This window comes from Moschus berezovskii, chromosome 9 (genome assembly GCF_049115385.1).
Source record: "Moschus berezovskii isolate FMDL1 chromosome 9, NW_MosBer_1.0, whole genome shotgun sequence".
In the NCBI taxonomy this organism is placed as follows: domain Eukaryota; kingdom Metazoa; phylum Chordata; class Mammalia; order Artiodactyla; family Moschidae; genus Moschus; species Moschus berezovskii.
In genome coordinates this window covers 76,072,714-76,096,368 of record NC_142468.1, presented here as the reverse complement: position 1 = coordinate 76,096,368, position 23,655 = coordinate 76,072,714, and the positions used below count along the sequence as shown (strand labels likewise).

Genomic DNA, 23,655 nt, shown 5'->3' with positions numbered 1-23,655 from the left:
TGAAAAACAACACATGCTTGCACTCTTGTCCAGAGAGGAAACACTTTCCAACCTGAGGTGAGTTGGTGTTGCCAATTCACTTTCTCCATCCTGACTGTAGCAATCTTTAGCTGTGGGTGTGGGGGTCCAGGGCACAGGCTCTGATCTCTGCTTAGATTTTCCATTCTGTCTTCTCACTGAGAATCTGAGGACCCTTTGCAATTAGCTTACTTGGCAGGACTCCTTTCTGCTCCTTCCTCACAAGTGCCTGTGCTGCTGCTGTCCATGACCCAGTGGAATACCTAAGTGGGAGCTACATGGATGTTAATGTAGCTCTGCCCTCCATCTTTTATTTTTTCTGTCCAAGTGATCAAAGGGTAATAACATTCACAAAAATAAAATGTACTTAATTCTATGTTCATAAACTGAACTCACTCATCTCACACGCTAGTAAAGTAATGCACAAAATTCTTCAAGCCAGGCTTCAACAAAACGTGAACTGTGAACTTCCAGATGTTCAAGCTGGTTTTAGAAAAGGCAGAGGAACCAGAGATCAAATGGCCAACATCTGCTGGATCATCAAAAAAGCAAGAGTGTTCCAGAAAAAACATATACTTCTCATTTATTGACTATGCCAAAGCCTTTGACTGTGTGGATCACAATAAACTGTGGAAAATTCTGAAAGAGATGGGAATACCAGACCACCTGACCTGCCTCTTGAGAAACCTGTATACAGGTCAGGAAGCAATAGAACTGGACATGGAACAACAGATTGGTTCTAAATAGGGAAAGGAGTACGTCAAGGCTGTATATTGTCACCCTGCTTATTTAACTTATATGCAGAGTACATCATGAGAAACACTAGGCTAGATGAAGCACAGGCTGGAATCAAGACTGCCAGGAGAAATATCAATAACCTCAGATATGCAGGTGACACCACCCTTATGGCAGAAAGCGAAGAAGAACTAAAGAGCCTCTTGATGAAAGTGAAAGAGGAGAGTGAAAAAGTTGGCTTGAAGCTCAACATTCAGAAAACTAAGATCATGGCATCCAGTCCCACCACTTCATGGCAAACAGATGGGGAAACAGTGGCAGACTTTATTTTTGGGGGCTCCAAAATCACTGCAGATGGTGACTGCCGCCATGAAATTAAAAGATGCTTACTCCTTGGAAGGAAAGTTATGACCAACCTAGACAGCATCTTAAAAAGCAGACATTACTTTGCCAACAAAGGTCCATCTAGTCAAGACTATGGTTTTTCCAGTACTCATGTATGGATGTGAGAGTTGGACTATAAAGAAAGCTGAGCACTGAAGAATCAATGCTTTTGAACTGTGGTGTTGGAGAATACTTGTGAGATTCCCTTGGACTGCAAGGAGATCCAACCAGTCCATCCTAAAGGAAATCAGTCCTGACTATTCATTGGAAGGACTGATGCTGAAGCTGAAACTCCAAAACTTTGTCCACCTGATGCGAAGAGTTGACTCATTGGAAAAGACCCTGATGCTGGGAAAGATTGAAGGTGGGAGGAGTAGGGGACGACAGAGGATTAGATGGTTGGAGGGCATCATGGATTCAATGGACATGAGTTTGAGTGAGCTCTGGGAGTTGCTGATGGATAGGGAGGCCTGGGGTGCTGCAGTCCATGGGGTCGCAGAGATGGACACGACTGAGTGACTGAACTGAATTGAAACTGAACTCGTTTTTACCTACACAACTTCCTTTCTTCCCTCCCAGCAATCCATTGAGTGCGCATCGCTCTCACTGTATTGATGAGGAGACTGAAGCCTGGGTGTGTCAGTAGATCACTCAATAGCCACAAACAGCAAGTGGCAGCACTGGAACGGAACCCAGGCCACAAACCAGGAGCATCTCTTAATGAGGAGGGGGCCAGGAGCCTGACTCTCGGTTCTCTGAGCAATCTAGGCTTGCCTCCTTCTTTCCAGTATTGCCATCACAACAGATTTCTGGACCATGCCTTTCTTAAATTAAGGCATGGAAATGTCCCTGAGTGCAGAACTCAGAGCAACAGTGAAAGCCCCATGGCTGGCACATCATCGTGAATACCCTGCTCCTGTTTCCGACTGAATAGTTAAAGTGGGGAAGGGAAAGAAAAGAGAAACCCACGCTTCGGGGCGATCAGCAACCACCCTGAACCTTGGTCAAAGAGGATGTTCCCGCTTCCCTCCCAGGCTTGCTGGGTCCTGCCTTCGCCTCCCCTACCGCCCAGCCCCCTCCCCTTCCTCCATGGGCCCCTCCCCTTTCCCCATGGGCCCCGCCCCTTCCCCCACGGGCCCCTCCCCTTCCTTCACGGGCCCCTCCCCTTCCTTCACGGGCCCCGCCCCTTCCTCCAGGGGCCCCTCTACTACCTGTTCTCTTCCGGGATGTGGAGTGCCATCATCTGTAGGGGCTCCAGGCACTGCACCACCCAACCATGGCGCTCGCTCACCCTCTCCGTCTCCACCTTCAGGAAGCTGCTGGGCATGCGGCTCCAGAGCACAGGCTGGATGGTTTGGACATCCAGCCGTGGCGGGCACTGAGGGACGGGGTTCTTCTCTTCACTCTTAAATATGGCTGCCGACAGGGGCATGGCATTCTGGGGCAAAGCAGAAAGGCGTCAGACACAGGCAACACAGAGATGCTCAGTGACTGCACAATTCACCCAGCCCGTGATAAGCAACAGTGAGCCATACATTAAGCTGAACGTTAAAGACAGACAAATGCATCCAGGGACCAATGAGGGCTTTTCCAGCACTAATAAAGACCTGACATAATGGGTTATACAAGCATCCATTAATCCTTTTGGAACCCAAAAGAAGTGGGAGAAGGGGAAAATGGGAACCTATGTTCCGCTGCATGAATTTCACATGGACGTGTAGAGATTTGTGGGGGGGCATTTGAGAAGCAGGAGGTCATAGATTTCCTGGTTTTCTCATGCCTGAGCTTCTTCCCATAATGGCCTGTGAATCTTCTTTTGTATAGCCATTATACAAGGGACAGATAAATACCTTCAGTTTCCCAAGTTCAAATTGAAACAGAGAGGTGCTTGTGGGCTGCAGGAAGACTGCTGGAAACACTTTGGTATTGGGCTCCACCTGGAAACCAAAAGAAATCCAGAGGTTTGCCCAGAATTATAAAATCCTAGGGGGCTAAGTCATGAGTGTTTCAATCAACCCCCTCATTCTAACTTGAGGGGAAAGAGGACAGCTAACTGGCTGCTCACTGGGCACTGTTCAGAAATTCCCTATTGGTAGCTACTGTCACTGTTCCTAACTTCAATACTCCTCTCTCCACTCAGGGCTGAGTGGTCTCCCATCCTTTCATTTTCCCTCTCAGGCAACTGAGGCCAGCAGCTTTCTCCAGAGCGCAGGAGGGCAGTCACAGTCGGGAGCTACCATCTGGCCACCAGAGGCAGTGTGTGCTTTGGTCACAGAACAAGGTAGGACACTCGCTCTTCACAGGGAGACCCCTGGCTCTCAGGGAGCACCATCATGCATTACTCCTGCCCATGGGAGGTGACGAGTGAGGGCGGTGAGGTGACGTCAGTATTCTTTCTGAAGGCACGTGGCGCTGGTCAGGCAAGCCTGGGGGAATTATAGCAGAAATGTCCCAACCTCGGTCCTCCTGATAGTTTGGGCTGGGTAAGTGTCTGTGTGAGGGCTGTCCTGTGCATTGTAGTTACCAGCATCCCTGGCCCCTATGTACTAACATGTCAGTAGTATTCTCCACCCCACCACAGTCATGACAACCCAAAACCTCTCCAGAGGTGGCCAGATGTCCCTGAAGGGAAAAGTGCCCCCACTCGAGAGCCAACTTGGCAGGCAAGGACCACATGGTGCTTCCATGAAGAAGCTGCCCCCAGAGCCTGTCTCCTCCCTCAAAACCTCTCCTCCTTACTTGGTTCCTCTAAATTTCTCTCCACCCCTTCCTCACACTATGATTTTACTTCTTACATTAAAAATAGTGTGAGATTCACCAACTGCCTTTTAGCTGCTGCTTAGATGAGGCATGTGATCCATTTATGACATCGGTGGCTTCATCTGTCACTTATTTACTTCGATGTGGAGCTTTTGGGGGACCACAGAAGCAGAAATGCGACTTTAATCCCACCATCTAAAGTCCTTTGCTGCTGCTGCTGCTAAGTCGCTTCAGTCGTGTCCGACTCTGCAACCCCACAGATGGCAGCCCAAGCAAATTCAGACATTAGGGCATGCTTACAACTCTCCCGACCCATCAAATTAGGGACTTCTGGGTGTTGTGGACATACCCTGAAAGTGTCCCCCAGTGAGATACTCCCTTGTACAATCGCCTCTTGTAGAATCTGTGTCTTGTTTCCAGCAAACAGGATATGGCAAAAGCTAAAGGACTGCCACTCCTTTGATTGGTTGTATTATATAGAAGATTCCATTTCATCTGACTGGAGAAGAAGTTGCTCCAGATAGCCTCAGGGAAGTAAACTGCCATGTTTTGAGAGGGCCATGTGGCAAGGAGTTCTAGGGGGTTTCATGAGGCTGAAAGTGGTAAGCTCCTGGCTTCAGCCAGCAAGAAATGCAGTTTTACAAATGCAAGCAACTGAATTTATGCCAACAACCACATGAACTTAGAAAAGGATCCCAAGCTCCAGAAAAGAATGCAGTCTGGCTGACAACTTGACTGCAGCCTTGGGAGATGCTGAGCTTGGGACCCAGATAAATTGTGTCCTGACTCCTGACCCATGGACACCATGGGACAATGAATGAATGCTTCTAAGTCACTGAAAGTAAAGTGAAAGTGTTAGTTGCTCAGTTGTGTCTGACTCTGCAACTCCATGGGCTGTAGCCAGCCAGGCTACTCTGTCCATGGAATTCTTCAGACAAGAATATTAGAGAGGGTTGCCATTCCTTTCTCCAGGGGTATGTTCCAAACCCAGGGATTGAACCTGGGTCTCCTGCATTGCAGGCAGATTCTTTACCATCTGAGTCACCCGGGAGGCCCTTTAAGTTACTGAGTTTGTGGTAATTTGTTATGAGGCAATAGAAAATGAATATAGTGATTTTCCTTTCTGCCAGGATATTTGTTACAGGCTTCCTGTAAATAATAAACTTCCTCAGTGCATTTAGACATAATATGTATAAACACATTTTTAAGACTGGAAGTGACTTAAAGGATTGTCTGGTTCAGAGCTGTTGGCTTATGATGAAGAGGCCAGACTGGTTAAACACCAGGCTTGTTCCCAGTATATAGCATTCAAGCACACTGCCATGGGCTCACGTTTCAGATAACACAGTTGCTCTATACCTGATGCATCAGGTACCTCTGGATGATTATGAAAGGATGATGCTAGTAAAACTAATAGGTAGGGACAGAGCTGCTAGAACTGCCTAGGCTATGTCTAAAATAAGCTTTGCTGAGGACATTCAGCAGTTTTTTAGTGCCTATCACATACCTGCTTTGTGCCAGGATCTGGGTTTATGGGTGAGAGACACAAATGGGAAGTTCTGATTTGCTGCTGTGTGACTTTGGTCACAAGGCAAGAGTCATCTTTAGGCTGGTCCCAGATTTCTCAAATACTCTAACAGGTAAAACATTCTAGAACAATGTGTGCCTCTCAAATCATTGCAACTTGAAGCAAGCAGAGGTCTGGTGGGTGAGAAAACTTTGCCTGAATCAGCCAGGTGGGAGAGAGAGACATGCACTCACTCAGAGATTTCTGATGCTGAATTAAATCGTACCATCATGGGGAGTGACAGGCTGAAGAAGGTGGCACATCTTTAGGTCCCTTGGGAATGATCCCTGCAAATGTCATAAGCTACCCAGTCAAATGGCAGGGTCCTCCTCAAACTTCCCTGCAGAGAGGAGGTGCTTGAAAGCAGGTAGGATGGATGCTCTGGGATTGGTTTATTTCTATCCTCAGAGTACATTCCCACCACAATGAACAATGGAAACTTTTCTTCAATCACTAAAATAACAAGAACACACAAGTGTGAGCACCTGATGGGTGTCCATAAGGAAAGAAACTGCAACTGATGGTGCAGTAAGTAGAATATCCTAAATGGCCCTCCTGACCCCTTGGTTAGTCCTGTGATCCTGGATGTCATGGACAAAACTGATTCTGTTAGCAAGGATACTAACAGACTGACCTTAAGATAGAGACATATCCTTGTGGGCCTAATCCAATTGCATGAATTCTTAAAAACAGGAGTTTTCTCTTGCTGGGGGCAGAAGCAAAAATCAGAGAGTCAAAGCATGAGAAGAACCAGGTGCGTCCTTGTTGGCTTTAAGGATGGAAGGGACCACGTGAGAGGGAATGTGGGTACCTCTGGGAGCAGAGAGGGGTCAGCCACCAAGGAAGTGGGGACCTCGGAACCTCGGCCCACAGCCACAGCTGGATCCTGCTGACAACGTGAAGGAGCTTGCAAGGGAGCTTGCCCAGAGCCTCTGGACAGAGCCAGCTCAGTCCAGCTGACACCCTGATTTTGGGCTTGTGTGGACCTGGGCAGAGAACCCAGTCACATCTACAGACCATGAGATGATGCACGGCTGCTGCTTGATGCGGCTAGTGCTGTTGGAATTTGTTCAGTCGCTCAGTCGTGTCCGACTCTGTGACCCCATGGACCTCAGCATGCCAGGCCTCCCTGTCCATCACCAACTCCCGGAGTTCACTCAAACTCATGTCCATCAAGTCAGTGATGCCATCCAGCCATCTCATTCTCTGTCGTCCCCTTCTCCTCCTGCCCCCAATCCCTCCCAGCATCAAGGTCTTTTCCAATGAGTCAGCTCTTCACATGAGGTGGCCAAAGTATTGGACTTTCAGCTTTAGCATCAGTCCTTCCAATGAACACCAGGACTGATCTCCTTTAGGATGGACTGGTTGGATCTCCTTGCAGTCCAAGGGACTCTCAAGAGTCTTCTCCAACACCACAGTTCCAAAGCATCAATTCTTCAGCGATCAGCTTTCTTCACAGTCCAACTCTCACATCCATACATGACCACTGGAAAAGCCATTAGGCAGCAACTAAAAATCTAGTGAGTTCCCAGCCAAGTTGGTTGGTTTGATAACAAATACTTAGCAAGCACTCCCTGGGTGGCAGGTACCACAGTCTCATGTGCAGGGATACCGGAGTGAACCTGGGAGGGGGAGGCAGCCCCTGCCCTTAAGGAGCTTATATTCTGGAAGGGGGTACTGCAGCCTGACGGAATAAGCAGCAAGTCCAGATTTGAGGCTGCCACGAAGTGCCATGGACTTTCTTCCCTTTGTGTTTAAGGTACTTTCTATCACTGGCTGATCTACTTTGTCTTTGCAATGATGGACATTCTATCTCTAATCATGTGTGAAGGTCAGGGTGTAGGAAACAGCCTGAATTGAAAGGTAACCCCTCTCATAAATCTGAATCTTACAGTTGGCCTCTGCTCGCAGAGCTATGCAGCTGGGATGGGAGTAACTGAAGATTATCTCTTGAACATACATTTTATTTCTCATTTCTCCCATGATTACATTAAGTGAGAAAGAAAAAGCTTTCCAGATTGCATAGCATTATTTAATGGGGAGGTCTGGAAACCTTGGAGAGAATCCTTCTCTTATTATTTTGGTTACTGGTCCTTTCTGAATGGAAAGGCAGTGTATAAATATTACTACCCTGCTCTGCTCAAGATAATTGAAAAATGAAAATGGCTACAACTGCAGAATAACAATTATCCCAGGGCTGGGAGACCAGACACACAGCTGGACACGTTAACTGTCTCGCCAGGAATGAGAAGGGGACTGGGTTGGTGGGAATTTCCGGAGGGTCCCTGCTCAGAGTCCTGACCTCCTCCCTATTCCCACCTCAGGGTGGGAGCTGGTTGGAATCCCTGAGCAGAGTCATAAGGATTTACACACATGGAGTCACACCATCCACCCTGGGGTGCAGACACCAATAGGCAGCTCAGACAACTGGCCAGCTTCACATCATCCAGGAACTTCTGTGAAAGACAGGACACAAATGGCACAGTATCTGCTCTTTGTTGTAACATCTTATCATCATCATAGGCTCTTTCCTGAAGTAGGCAAGTCATTGCTACTTCAAATGCCATGGGTTGGGTTTTATTTATTTATTTAGGGACCTTAAATGTGATTAGATGCCTTGGAACTCTCAGCAGCTCAGGGAGGACCGTTTAGTCAAACTCATTTCAAAAGTTAATGGAAAAAAGCTAATGGATTCTGAAGGACGGTAGTAATGTATATAAGCCTCCTCTCAGGGGACTTAAGAGGGGAAGGGAGGGTGGAATCATGAGAAAGTACTGAAAGAACAGTACGGTACTTTCTGCTTCAAAGTCCGGATTTGCAAAGGCCGCTTTCTGGGAGCAACTGGTTGGGCCCAGCTGCTGGGTAGTGGTGATGATTCCACATCTTTCCAGGAGGAGGGAGAGCCCCAGTGTAGTGTGCAGGGGCTACCCACTGCAGGAGGTCCTGGGGAAGACCGCCACACTGGCAGGCTGTTCCTGGCCCCCAGAAAGGGCTCTGCCTGTGTTTTTAGTCACTTAACATTTCAGATTTGGGGCAGCTACAGACCCCTGCTCTCCAACCACAAGCCAGACAAATGGCTGCCAAGGGGCTTTTCAGCCTGAAGGCTGTAACCTGAGGCTGGTTCTGGAATCTGGGGTTTTAGCAATTGACACAGGAGCCATTTACAGCAGAGATTTTTATCTCCTGTAGTTGGCTGAGTTGGAGAAGGAAATGGCAACCCACTCCAGTATTCTTGCTTAGAGAATCCTATGGACAGAGGATCCTGGTGGGCTGCTGTCCATAGGGTCATATAGATTCAGACATGACTGAAGCGACTTAGCATGCATGCATGCATTGGAGAAGGAAATGGCAACCCACTCCAGTGTTCTTGCATGGAGAATTCAAGGGACGGAGGAGCCTGGTGGGCTGCCGTCTATGGGGTTGCACAGAGTCGGACACGACTGAAGTGACTTAGCAGCAGCAGCAGCAGTTGGCTGAACTCCCCTCAACACTGTTTGCCATTGTCCTGAGAACTCTTTGGGAGTTCCTCATTGCTTCCTAATTTCTCCCTACCTTTCCAAATTTGTTACCACCAACCATTACCCATTCTAGTCTGTCCATCATTCCTCAAACATAAACATCACTTATGCCTTCATCTCCATTATGCTTTTGTGCCCTTCTTTCAACCGAGTACATGCCTCTCTCTCTCTGCCTGGAAGTATTCTGTTTCATAATCAAGATTTCTCTGTAATAAATTTTTCTTGACCACTCTCCACGGAAGCAGACTCCCCCTTCTCTGAACTTGGATAACATTCTATCCATACATACAGGAAGCTTTCCATTCTACCTTTGAAGGAGGTTTAATACAGAAATTTAACTCCTTAACTTAGCCTGTCTCATAGTATGCTCTGTAGAACTCTGGGCTGATAGAATATTACTAATTGTTAAATTTTGAAAAAAGCTTTTCTTGATTAAATGAGAAATGGTTGGCTAGGTTTCTTTCTGAACCATTTCTTAAAGTTTTCCTATACTAACACTTACTGCAAAACTTCCAAAGAAGATAAAATTTGTGGCATTTCCCAAGCTTACTTGGCCATCAAAGGTAAAAAACCCAACTTAAAGCAGATCAGCTTTCTTGTGGTCAATGACAGGTAAACCTACATGTATATAGTTGATAGTTTCCCCAAGGAGTTCTATCAGTTTATAGTCAGTGAAAGAGGGAGATACATTATTTATGTAAATGCAGTTTTTTAAGAACCCTGAAAAGAAGCCACAGTGAATGAAAATAACCTTGTTTGCAAAGGGAATACTCCCTGGCAAATTAATCAGTTTTTATAGGTCTACATTTTAGCACAGAAGTTTCTTAAAGTGAGGAGTATCTCTGTTGACCTTTTAGACTTTGCATTTTATATAGTGTAGGTAATGTGAAAGTTGCACAGGAAATACTGATGGAATTAATGAATAGCCTTCCAGAGCCCAACGCCACAGAAAAGCTTTATTATCTTCTAGAAAGATGACCAGCATTTCTAATCAACCAATAAATAAGATCTTTCCTTCTCTGAGCAAAATGAAGTCACTTTGTTCTTGTTTGTTTTCCTAGATGGCTTTGGACCATGTGGGTACATCCACTCCATGTGTTGTGGTGAAGATGCCAGCTACAAAGAAGACTGAGCAGCAGAGCCCTGAGCAGCCGGGCCTGGGATGTCACTGTCATGGTTCTCGATGCCACTCCTACCTGATAGCAGGTGCCAAGTTCCCTCCCATTGGCTGAAAAGGACAACATGCCCATCGCCAGATCCACGAGGCAGCCGATCTCCAGGTCCACGTTGCTGCGACTTGCTCTTTGGGATGTAGCCACGATGTCCCCACCCCAGACCATGTAGCAATTGCTGCGTTTCACACTGGGAGCCAAAGAGAGCAAAAGACAAAGAATAACCTGGACTGGGGCAGTTTGCAGTCAAGACTCAGGACTGAAATGCCCCTGAAGCTTCCAGGGAAGCTTTCCAATCAGCCCCCAATAATTGTTTTTCTTAAGTGAATTCACTGAGTTTAGGAATGTGGCAATCTGTCTGCTTCAAAGAGCAGAGTGTTCAGGTAATCTGTTTCCTGGCTCATTGTCAATTCACGTTTCTGAAACAGACAACAGGGACCACAGTATTAGAGGGGAGAACTAAAGGTGCACGTGGACTTAGAGAGAGCTTTGGTGTAAGAGGTAGGAACAAAAGGTCTGTGTCCTGAATCCCAGCTCAGTGCCAGGGCAAAAGGCCACTGGACACTTGAGATGCAGGCCCACATTCCATAGGATGGCAGGCCTGGGCCACGGAAGACTCACAAAGTGTATAAGGTTAATCTCTGATGTCCTCTTGCCTCCTGACCTGTACTACCTGCCCTCCCAGCTGTCTGGAGTCCTGCCTTCTGCACCCTCACCCTTCCACACCTACACACTTGGGTACCTTTCTCAGTTGCCTGGCTACCCCCACGAAGAAAACTCTATCATAGGCATTTAGATTAAAATGTCAACTATATAACCAAAAGATTTTGAAGCCCCAAAGCCCAATTTCTTAATGGTAAGATTTCAACCACTGGATGGGCTCTGGAGAAGCAGTACATGAGTTCCCAGAGCCGCTTATGATGGCTGAGGGCAAGCCCAGCCCTGGTGTGTCCATCTGAGGGACCTGAGAACTTAAGTTGCATCAAATGACTTGTTTCAGGCTAAAGGACTTCCCTGTTGGCTCAGATGGTAAATAATCTGCCTGCAATGCAGGAGACCTGGGTTCAGTCCCTGGGTTGGGAAGATCCCCTGGAGGAGGGCACGGCAACCCACTCTGGTATTCTCTCCATGGACAGAGGAGTCCATGGGGTTGCAAAGAGTAGGACACAACTGAGTGACTAAGCACATACAAAGGAGAAAGTGACTCTATATGGGACACAACATCAGCCCTTTAAACTTCCTAAGGTCGATCTGATTTTTGCCTTGGAAAGCCAAGAGTTTGATTGGAATTCTTCGAAGTCTATCCCTTTCCCCAAAAACTAGAAATCCCCTTTGTAAGCATGCCTTCACCTCCTCTGCCTGCCTCTTCTCTAGGGCACCAGTGGGGCTGGTTTCCCAGTGTAAATGCCCTCAGGCAGAGCCACTGCAAATTGCTCCTTTCAAGTGAGTTATAGTCATTGCTAGATTTTCATTAAGGTTAAACTGCAGCTGTGTTACTACTACTTTTCAGTGATTAGAGTACTAAGTACATTGATGACTACAGAATTCAGTTAATAATGTATGAAAGTCATGGGAGTGTGAAGTGCTACCCTTTGACCCTATTTTAAAGGGCTCGAGTTTGAAATCCCCAAAAGCATCTGAAAATCGATCCCGCGTTTATTTCTTATTATACAAGACAAAGAACCAAGAGTTATTGAGCACCTACGATTTACTGCGTCTTATTCTAGGTGCCAGTGTGTCACATACTTCTCTCAATGAATGTAGACTGAGGCTCAGATAAATAATCAGTCTGGTGTGGCACAGCCAGAAAACTGGAGCAAGAGACCCAGCTGGGAGGAGACCGTCTGGCTTTTTGTTCTAATGGCTGAAGAGTGAAGTCTGGACTGGACAAGGGCTTTCACATACTTTCCTTTGTAACCAAACCAGAGGTTGCATTTGGACCCAGCATCTCCCCTGGGTCTCATAACATGATGGACACTCAGTAATGGTAATAGAGTAATGTTTATTGAGGACTTGGGTCAAGGCACTGTTGTAGGCACTTATCTATGTCTTATCTCAACCCTCATAACACTCTGTTAGATTAGAACTGTTATTCTCATTTTATAGATGAGGAGATTTAGACCCAGGGTGGTTAAGTAACAGGCCCACCTCTAGAAAGTACTGGAACCCAGTTTAAGATGGGGGCAATTTGCTTCCAAACTCTGTCCTTTTAACTACCTGCCACCGTGGTCTCCCAAGACAGAGCAATCGTGCCTGACCTCGGCCCCTAGTCTTTGATGAGCAAGTAGCATCTAAAGAGCATTGACTGCAAAACATCCTGACTTTTTAGGGATAAAGGTCAGCATGAGGACCAACTTCTTACATTTCTGTATAAGTCTGTAAGGGCAAGGACTCTAGGAAATCTCACTGAGGTGGAAATAAAGTCTGCTGGTTCATCTGTGGGGCATTGCTGGCCAAAGATCTTTTTTTCTGATGGCAGTTCTAGTGGACTGGTGGGAGGATATGGGTGTACCTAAGACATGTTTTTCTTTAAGATCCCTAATTTCTACTCAGCTGTAATTATTCCTGAATTCGTCATGTCTCTTTGATGGTCTTTATTCTTTCAGCCATTACCAACTTTTAGGATGGTGAGTTCTAAGCTGATCAGCTGCTGTGTGATGTGGTACATCTTTTTATTTCTTTGGAATTTATTTCCCTCGAGCACCTGAGGATTTTTCTCTGGCTTGTTCTAATGTTGCAGAATTTGGGACTTGCCCAGAAATCACAGAGCAAAGACTCAGAGGGAGCTTAGACCTCTCAATTGTCTATCTGTATTTCCCATTGCTGGGTCATGTTTTATATACGTAATGAAACTGCCCTTTATTTTGGCTGATAATAACTTCTCCCACCATAGAACCCTCTCCACTGCCCACTCCAAGCTCATTCACTCAAGGATTTTAAGCCTGTGCTTTTTTTTCTTCTTTATAATAGAAGTTGGGATGTTTCCTTCTTTGAGTTGTGAGCAGAGAGAGGAAAAAGACTGCTGGATGAGGGAGGGAGGAACCTGATGGCCAAACGCGCCCCTTGGAAGTCCTCTTACCTTTCGTGGACTCGGCCTCTTTCGTCCCCCAGAGTAACAGTCACAGTACAGTTTTTATTCAGGTCAAACTTTTCACTGTACAAGTGATAATCCGGAGTCACCCATCCGACCCACACGCAGGAGGGGTCCTGTCCGGCAAAGACGCGGATTGCGTAGTAGCACTGCTGGGAGAGACCACAGATGCAGTGAATGACCCCAGTTAGGGGGAACGGGCTCAAGAGGCAGACATTACCTAGCAGCCCACTTGTCCCCTTTTCTTAGAAAGCACACTCTGTACTGGAGCTGTGCCACTGCTTTCTGGACTAGGGCCAGGGTTGATGCGAGAACTTGGCTTCCTTGTTTTCCCACCTTCTGTTGTGCTTTAGCACCTAGACAATCAGGCACCTAATCTGTCACGCTCTGCCCAGAAGATGCTGCTGCTGCAGAGGTCATGGGCGGCCCCTCAACGGTCAACATAGAACCCTCACTCTCTTCTGGTTACCCAGGCTGCTGGGGGGAGCTGGGCACTGTCTTTGCCTTCAGAGAGAACAGTCAAGGCTCAGAGAACAAGGCCACTTGTCACTTCTGCAGGGAAGTCCAGGGGTATATTTTTTTAAGTCTTAAACAGGATGCTACAAAAGAAAAAGCCCACATCGTGGCCAAATGTGCTTCATATGGCCATTAGGCTCAGCGACAGGCAGGGCTGAAAACCACAGCCACTCTTGCTAGGCACCGTAACAATTTGTGAGGTTTATCACTACGTTGTAATAGCAACCGAAGCACTGAGTTAAGTGACTGCGTCACCATTTTCTTTATGAAACTGAACACACTTATTCCAAATGAAGTCCTCATATTTGTTGTTATCGCCAATTTTTTGATCGGAAGAGAAAAGAGCCAGCCAGACACAACCCGTGCTGGAATCTCGGCCCTGGCAGCTATTCATTGTGTGACCTTAGACAAGTCATTTGTCTTCTGTACCTTGGAGTGCAAGAGATGGTTCATCTCCCAGGGTTGCAGTGGAAATTAACGGGGAAGGTGACACAGTGTACTCAGTGCAGCGCTCTGCACATAGCAAGTGTGTGACACGCCAAGGCAAGAATCTCATGCCTGACAATTAACCCATGAATACCGGGTTGCAGGATAACTTTATTGAAGGGTGACATGCATTTCTTACAAAGAGTTTTTATTTTTTATTTTTTGGTCAGGTGCTAAAGAAAGATGAGTTGTTTAGTTGCTAAGTCGTGTCTGGTTCTTTGCAACCCCACATCCTGTAGCCCACCAGGCTTCTCTGTCCATGGGATTTCCTAGGCAAGAATACTGGAGTGAGTAGCCATTTCCTTCTGTAGCGGATCTTCCTGACCCAGGGATTAGATCTGCATCTCCTGCATTGGGAGGCAGAATCTTTACCACCGAACCACCAGGAAAGCTCAAAGGAAGAAAGAAATTTGGAAGCATTGCTTTCTAACCACTGTTTATAGAAAAAGAACCAAAAGCAGCCTCCATCTTCTGGGCTGGCTCCCTGCTCCTTTTTTCCATTTGACTGCTTTCAACATCATTCCTGGCGCTGCTCAGAGAGATGGGAGAGTTGATTCACAGAAGTTTACATAAAAGAGCAAACAAAAGGATTAAATTAACAGCCCCCCTTTCCCCCTCAACTGATGTTCCTTTCAATCAGAAAGGCAGCGCTGGGTCCCTGGTGGCAAATAGGCACCAAGTACACAATGATGCCCAATTAGAGGCTCTAGGTAGAGTTCTGTTTTGCACTGAATAACTGTTTTTCTTTCCTCCACTTGAGAGATGCCATAGATATGTTCTGGAAGCATTAAGATGGATATTAAAAGGCAGAATAATTGGCAATTAAAGAGGATCTCTAGACAGATCTTTGCTGTAAGGGGCATATTACCAGGCATGGCAAAGAATCAAATAATTAAAACCATAATTGAGCACATTTACTTACTGTTGTTGTGTGAGAGAGTATTTCTTGCATCTGTTTCCTGGGGGGAAGATAATCCATGTTTTAGTTCTTCAGCTCTATAAGGAAGCCCACAAATCTGACAGGCAATTGATCTACCTTTAATGATGAAGACAAGTTTAGGAAGCTGGATGTTTCCCACATATGAGTGATCCCTACTGATCTTGGAACTTTTCGTCTGCAACCTGCTACCAGCAGGCAGGACTATGCCTTTCAACTCTTGTCTCTCAGCCCAGATGTAAGGTAGGGAAAGGGGGAGGCTGGGGAGATGGTAATAATTTAGGCAGGGATACCCTGGGATACATGATCCTGCTCTCTCAAACAGCTTTGCTTCTTTAAAGCTTGGTAGCTAGTAAAACTCTTGCCATACATCAGCGACTAAAAATAGACATGGAAGGGAAGATAGATAGCAAGGAATATATTCCTAATCAGGCAGAAGGAAGTCACATTACTCATGAGTCACATAGCTACTGGGTTGGACATTGGCCATAGTTATGCAGAGAAGGTAGTATTTGCCTACAGAAGCTTCTAATTTCACATAATGGCAACAACAATTGCATCCTCTCATGCACTTACATTCTTTTGTCCTCCAAAACATAGGAATTTCAGATTGCAGGGAGGCTAGGGACTCAGAGAGCTTGAGAAGAGCAGAAACATGTCCACTGGATGTGACGTAATTAAGCTTGATTGGCCCCCTAATTATACACTGTGCGCATACACACACATGCATGGGCACACACACGTGTGAGCACACATCCTTCTTTCCCGACTGAAAGCAGAGGGAACCCTACAGACCGGGCTCCAGTTGTGCCACGGTGCAGTGAGAAGCAGACACAGTCAGTTTTGCAGCACCTCTGAGAGCTGGAGCCACCCCCTCCTCACCTTTTCTGGAAAGCATCACTGTCCAGGCAGGGGCTGTGACTGAAGGAGGAGTGGCACTCGACGGGCACGCTCAGGCGGCAGTAGACCATGGTGGCACTGCTGTTCTGGGTGCCGAATGTCTTGTGGGTCACCTTGAGGCATGGAGGGGTATCCATGGTGCCGTCGATCCTCACAACCTGGAAATGCCACCATCCTCACCTGACACAGCCTGACTCCCGCCCACCCTCTCTTCCCTCACTGACTACCTACGTAAGGCTTTCTGCGAACTGCAAAGGTTGTCATGAGTGGTAACCCAACCATTACACTTATCCTAACATGGACCCTGCCCAATAAAATATCACAGACCCACCTCTGGCTGGGGAGATTAGGGATTTGAAAACATAACTACTGGGTTTTCTGCAAGGTCAGGGGCACCAGGCAGCAAGCAGGGCTGTTGCAGTGTGCTTGCTGATGCTGACCCTTTAGGAAGGTGGCGAGTGGCTAAAGGAGAAACTTTCCATAGGTTTCCCATGTCAGTGGGCATGAGAATATCTAAGGGAGAAGGCGCAGAAAGCCCAAGACTCCAGAAGTGACGTGAGAGTTTCCTCAGAGGACCCTGTCTCCTACCCGGTGGATTTCCCGCCTTTACCACAGTTGCAGCCTGAGTCAGACAGAGGCTCCCGACAAAGGAGGAAATTCCCAGCTCCAGGGCGTGAGCACTTCAAGGAGTGCAGTGGAGGAGGAAAGATCACAACTGGATGTTGGAAGTGTATGTGTGGGGGTGGGATGGGGAGCAGAGGAAGTGAGCAGACTTACAATGATGGTTTTGTTACAATCCGAGCACTTCTGCCTGCATTCTAGAGCACAGTTCCCATCCTGCGGTCCATGAGCATGCTTACCTAGGTTTGTGGGGTCTGCATATTTTTCTAAGTGGAGGGTCTCTAGAGCCCACTGGTTTGTCAAAAGGGCTCATGACTTCCAAAATGTTTATCAGCCAGCTTTCCAAAATAACTATCAGGTAGAAATCAGAGAAATTCAAGTCTCTACTATCTAAGGGTTTGGGGGAAAGGGGAGGATGAGGAGCTGATGCTTGCTGAATTCAGCCTGGGAGGTGACTGAAGGAGACTTACATTCTGGTGTAAGCGAGCCCTTGAATCTAACGCTTCAGTGGTATTGATCTGTCTGACATCCCATCAGCTCCCATCCCACCCTGATACCATGAAAAAATCGTGGTGTGTGTGGGTGATGCAGAGCAAGGAAATGAAGAACCAGAACCCAAATCAGGATCCTTACAATCTTCGGCTTTTCTGCCTCTCTGCTCCCCACACAACATACAAGCACCATAATCAACTACCGCACCTCCACCTAAAAAGCTGGAGGTGGTTCTGCAGGAATTAAACACAGCCTAAAAGGCATTAAGTCCTGAGTAGAGGAAAACAATATCCGGGACATATCATCTTAAGTGCAGGTATTGAATTATTTTAGGAAAATGACATTTAAGGACTCTAGATACTGTTTTGCTCTAATACTACTATAGCAACATCTGGAGAGAATGTAGTGGCCCAAAGATTTGGGGATATGGATCTGCAAGGTGGTTGGTTACCCCTTGTAAGATGCCACTCAGCTGCCACAACTAAGGTGCCTGTAATGACAGCTCTGGAGTCTGGCAAGGAGGTGACTGGGGACAGCCAGGGCGTGGACTTGGGCAAGCACCAGCTGTGACAGGAGCATCAGTGGGAGCTCAGTGCCTGGGTTCCCCTGCCCTGCCAGGGCCCCCCACGATGTGTACGTGTAGCATACCTCTATCTGCGGATGATCCTTGGGCACGTTCACAAACGTTGGGAGGCGTTTGCTGAACCACATGGCCACGTCGCGATTCATGTTGACAGCAAAAGGCTCAAAGCCCTCTTGGAGGCCGCACATGGTATAAAACTTGAAGGTGCTGGCGTCCATCCCAAGATTCATGCGGCCGATCTGAGACAGCCCCAGAGAGCAGATGGGCACAAAGCCTGCAGAGTGGTGAGAGAGCTCGGTCAGCCGGCAGGACTGTCCTGGCAGGCTGGGAGGAAGCAGAACCCTTGCTTCCTTCACAGCTTTGAGTCCCAGTGGAAAAGATAGGACAGCATCCTTTTCTTTCTTCCTGGCCCATATACTCAACAACAGGAGGCCATATGGAGTTGATGGCTACCCTTGGTATATGGGAAAGACAAGTGAGTCTGGTTCAAAATGATTGGCAGAAAAAATAATTGTCCAGCCAAGACGTAAATAAATGTCATCTGGAAAAGTAAAACCAATAAGAGAAAAAGTGAAATTCTTTATTCACGTCTTAGTTAAAACTGATATTACTTGTGTGCTAAGTCACTTCAGTCATGCCCGACTATTTGTGACCCCATGGACTGTAGCCCACCAGGCTCCTCTGCCCATGGGATTCTTCAAGCAAGAATACTGGAGTGGGTTGCCATGCCCTCCTGCAGGGGATTTTCCCAACCCAGGGATTGAATCCACATCTGTCTCCTGCATTGGCAGGCAAGTTCTTTATCACTAGCACCAATTAGGCCCTGGGTAATTTTATGTTATTTATCTCTGGAGATATACTTTCTTTTCAATTGAGTTATAGTTGATTTACAATATTATGTTAGTTTCAGGTATACAACATAGTGAATCAATATTTAAATAGGCTGTATTCCATCTGAAGCTATTACAAAGCAATGGCTATATTTCCCTGTGCTGTACAATCTATTCTTGTTGCTTATCTCTCTGATACATGGTAGTTTGTGTCTCTTAATCTCATACCCCATCTGCTCCTTCCCTCTACCTTCTCCCCACTGTTTATCACTAGTTTGTTCTTTGTATCTGTGAGTCTCTTTCTGCTTTGTTATATATATTCAGTTGTTTTTTTTTAACTTCACACATAAGTGATAGCATAGAGCATAAGTGATAACATGCAGCATTTGCCTTTGTCAGACTTATTTCACTAAACATAATACCCTCTGGATCCACCCATGGTGCTGCAAATAGCAGAATTTCATTCTTTTTTTACGGCTAACTAATATTCGTGTGTGTGTGTGGACACAGATATATACATACATATGTATATACATATACAGACACATCATCTTTTAATCATTCATCTGTTTATAGGCACTTAGATTGCTTCCATATCTTAAACCCTGGGTAATTTTAAATTTTGCCCTAAATGAAACAGTGCAAGAAGCCCAGAGAATGACTTGATGTAAACTGCCAAATTTCTCTAGGTCCCAGCATCTTCTCCAGTGAAATGGGAGGTACAGTGGCTCTTGTCATTTGAGAGTACGCTAAGAAGTTTTGGATGCTAGCACTATGATTGCTTGTTTACAAATTACATCTTACAAACCCCATCCTCCCAGTCTACCGTTACAGTCCCCTCCTAAGTAGGAAAGTGAGATTTTCAAGCAGGAGCTGTAGAAAACTGTTCGCTCCTACAGTTATTGTCTCTTCAAGCTATTTTCTGTGTCCTCGTCATATTAAAGAAAGCATTGCCATGCAGAACAGACCCAAAGCAGAAGTTCAGATCGCTTAGTGTTCTTGTTTGTGGGCTATTTATGAACCATAATTGTGGACCAACAAATCAGCAGAGTTGGGAAAACACTAATTATCCCAGACCTGGGAAGACATGAGGCAGGCAGCTGGAGGGCAGCTGAGGCTGCAGACTGCTCGGAAAAGGACGAAGGGCTCAAAGGCTGGAGGCTAAACCAGGGCTTGGAGCCCCCCATAAAGAAAATCGTGTCACTCCTAACGAAGGAGTATTTATGTGAGGGACATTTAAAGGTCAATTTTGGGAGAATTTATGTTCAACAGTAAGTCAAGCATAGAGACCAACGCCAAAATTCACTCGTCCTAAAGTCAGTGTGTATATACTGTTACTAAATCACAAAGTTTCTATGTAAATAAGTCACATAAGTGAAAGATAAATCCCTCCCAAGCTGAGTTCATCGTTTTCAGAAACTATGAACTCACTTGGATACTATGTGATAATGTTTAACACTATTTCTAAGTAAGAGAGCTATAATGAAATCCTAGCAATGAAGGTAATGTGTACAAAAAGCCTCCACCCAGGACCACTGGTGGTGGCCCCATCCCTCGGGAAGGTGGATGGTCTGGTCGATCAGATTCATGGACCTTCCTGAGCACTGCTATGCTTCTGAGACTATGCTTCATAGCCTTTGAGACTATAATAGATGAAACTACCCCCTTCTATAGACAGAGATTTTTATAAGTAAGGAAGCTTTGAAGATATGACACTAGTATGGAATAAGGACTACTTGTTGGCACAATTTTGGGGTGCTTACTGGGACACAGGGCTCTGCTTTATGCTGTGAGATGTGAAGGGAGGAAAAGAAATCATCCTGGTTGCCAGGGGCTTAGAGAAATGAGGATGACAAGTGGAATGTGGGACAGTGAATGGTGTGTGGTAAGACAGACCCACTTGCAAGACAGTACTTTTGTTTCCAACCTGGACAAGTACCATTAGAGTAGCTTTATCAGGAAGAGCTGATTTTGAAGCATTCCATCCCTGATGTGAGCAGAGACATGACATCTTAAGAAAGTCTCTTGGAAGCGGAGAAAAAGGAACTCTCTGACACTTGGTGGGGAATGTAAGTTGGTGTAGCTATTATGGAGAACAGTACGGAGGTTTCTCAAAAAACTAAAAGTAGAGTTCCATATGATCCAGCCATCCCAATCCCAGGCATATATCAGGACAAAATTATAATTTAAAAAGATTTTTGTGCCCTTATACTCAAAGCAGCACTATTTACAATAGCCAAGACTCGGAAGCAACCTAAATGGCCATTGATAAATGAATGGATAAAGAAGATGCAGTCCATATATACAGTGGAATACTACTCAGCCATAAAAAGGATGAAATACTGCCATTTGCAGCAACATGGATGGACCTAGAGATTATCATACTGAGTGAAGTAAGTCAGAGAAAGACAAATACCATAGGATATCACTTATATATGGAATCTAAAATATGACATAAATGAACTTATCTACAGAAACAGATTCATAGACATATGGAACAAATTTGCAGTTGCCAAGGGGGAGGTGGGGTGAGGAGGGATGCTTAGAAGTTTGGGGTTAGCAAATGCAAACTATTATATACAGAATGGATTGACAACAAGGTCATACTGTATAGCACAGGGAACTTTATTTGATATCCTGTTATAAATGATAATGGAAAATAATATAAAATGCATATATATATATACATACACATATAGTATGTATGTGTGTGTATAAAACGTAACCACTTTGCTGTGCAAGAGAAATTAACACAATATTATAAATCAAGTGTACTTCAATAAAATCAATTAAAAAAAAGAAAGCCACTCTTTCCCTTTCTTTTCAAATAACTTGAATGATAGTATAAGTAAGCAGCAGACTCAAAACATGAGGACTTCTGAATAACTTCAGGTCACATCAGTGACTCCCTAATTACAGACACCCTGACAACGTAAGATGCACGCAGAAAGGAAAAAAGATCATATTTGCACAAAGCCCTTTATCTAAGGAACTTGGTCTCCTCATTGTTCCCAAGACATCAGCAGAGGGGACAGTACTTTGCTGTCCCTCTGAGTCACAGACCAGCTGCCAGTCAGTGGGCAAGAGAAGGGGGGAAGGTTACAGGGGGTGAATGCCCCAGATTTAAACAACAGTCATGTCCTGGGGCAGAGGGCTGCCCTCATTACAGAGCAGAGCACTGGCCCTCTGGGGCAGAAGCCATCTCTATAGGGCGAGCTGAACACTACCTGAAAACAGTCTCCTCAGCAACAGCAAAAGTCGGGTATGTCAAAGCAACGGGAAGGAGTATCAGGGACCTCCTGGGAGCTAAGTGCGCACAGCGGGTCAACTCTGTACAGTGGCAGACAAGAACCTAAATCCCAGGCTTGCATCAAAAAAGCGAAACCCCAGAAAGGACTGAGAGCAAAGCGACACCCTCAAAGGCACCAGCACTTTCTCCTGGGGAGGAATACTTTGAAACTGGATCAGCTCCCTCCACCTGGCAGAGAGGCTCCAGCTAAGGATCACTCCTTCTCCACAACTTCCTTACTTGAGGTATTACAACTTCATGCAACTCGGGGACTCTGCTTGATAGAGAAACGAGGGAGGGACAATGATGATAAACCACACCAGCTAATATTTATCAAGTATCTTCTAGGTGTCAGGCCCTGGTCTTAGCACTCTACAGATATATTATTGTGACTGTCTTACAGTGAGGAAACTGAGGCCTAACAAGTTGAGTAACTTGCTCAAAGGACTGTCTCCTGCAGTGCATGCTGGGCCAGCATGTGAACAAGACCCAGAGGGGCAGTCCAGAGTGAGCAGTGGGGACTGAGGCCTGGATGCCTGCTTTCTAACTCTCATCTCTAGTGACTGGCTTTGTGATGAACTCTTCCTTCACTTTTTGGGTGATTTTCCTAAGTGTCATAGAGCTGACTAGTTTGCCTCTAGGTCAGGCAGCTAGACATCTTCGACCACAAAGCACTCCAGGCCCCCAGGAGGAGAAGGGCTGCCTGTCACAAGTGGCCACATGGCTCCCTGGAGTTGGTTTGGTCTTATCTGGATGGACAGATCCACTTGGTAAGGCCATGTGGCATCACCGTGAACAATGTCACCTACACACAAGGATCCACACTTTGTACACAATTCAGCTATAACTCCCAGCTCAAATGAGACAGGAGATGTAACAAGATGGAAAAATAAAGGTGAAAAACGATACTCCATCCCGACATGCAGACTAGTAGATGCAATTATGCTGACGTCACTGAAGAGGTCTGAGGAGGAAATTTGCAAATGGCATTATTTGGAACCTAGATGTACATAAAATCCCTATTTGAGGAGAGGAATGTCAAGAACATATTCATTTAAATGCTGCAGAGGACCCCAGATTCTGATAAACTTTGTATCACAAGGCCTCATAGGGTTGTGTGATTAAAAGAGGGACCCCCAGGAGGTCATCTTTTTATAATTCAGGAGCTTGGAAAGAAACCAGTTCTCTAGACCACCCCAACCATGGATCCTTTTTAAAATCCATGTCAAACTGAAGAAATTTACTGAGAGCCAATCACTTCCCAGTAGTGGAAAAACTGAGATCATTGGGAGAAGTGGTGAGACGGCTGCTCAGACCATTCCTGTGGTGTTTCTCAGAGTCTCCATCCAGCAGTTCATGTTTTATCCATTAATTTTAATTTTCTAAGCCTCACAAAGATAGAGTTCAGGGACAGCCCTGAGATTGTCACAGTTCAGTTCAGTTCAGTCGCTCAGTCGTGTCTGACTCTTTGCTCTGTAGAAAACACAGGGAACAAGAGGCTGCGTTTCCCCACCACAGCCACTTCCTGAAGCACAGTACCCCCTTATGGAATGACGGGGGGCTTAAGGTGCCAGCGTGTTTGTGCATAGACAACAGTGACTCTGCCTGCGAGAAAGTTTCATCTGCTGCCTGTGGAAGGGCTGCTGGTAGAGCCAGAGCTGGGGGATCTGTTAAGCCCTGACAGGCCGACAGAGGGAGAGCTTGGGAGGCTGTCCCTGCAGATGCTGAAGCTGTAGCGAAGCAGGGTGTGCCCAGG

General features: G+C 46.1%; 1 protein-coding gene across 3 annotated transcripts in view; it reads right to left on the bottom strand.

Annotated features, from left to right (window-relative positions):
- Positions 1 to 23,655, bottom strand: part of RYR3 (ryanodine receptor 3) — a 569,645-nt gene that overhangs the window by 186,679 nt on the left and 359,311 nt on the right. For 2 of the 3 annotated variants that reach the window (XM_088839832.1, XM_088839833.1), the window contains exons 28-34: positions 17,846 to 18,054; positions 16,067 to 16,242; positions 15,170 to 15,206; positions 13,234 to 13,397; positions 10,179 to 10,344; positions 2,988 to 3,074; positions 2,349 to 2,575 (exon numbers count right to left, since the gene is read on the bottom strand). In XM_088839832.1, the coding sequence (XP_088695958.1) occupies positions 2,349 to 2,575; positions 2,988 to 3,074; positions 10,179 to 10,344; positions 13,234 to 13,397; positions 15,170 to 15,206; positions 16,067 to 16,242; positions 17,846 to 18,054 (1,066 nt within the window). The remainder of the gene's footprint in view (positions 1 to 2,348; positions 2,576 to 2,987; positions 3,075 to 10,178; positions 10,345 to 13,233; positions 13,398 to 15,169; positions 15,207 to 16,066; positions 16,243 to 17,845; positions 18,055 to 23,655) is intronic. The other variant, XM_088839834.1, reaches the window with a different exon arrangement.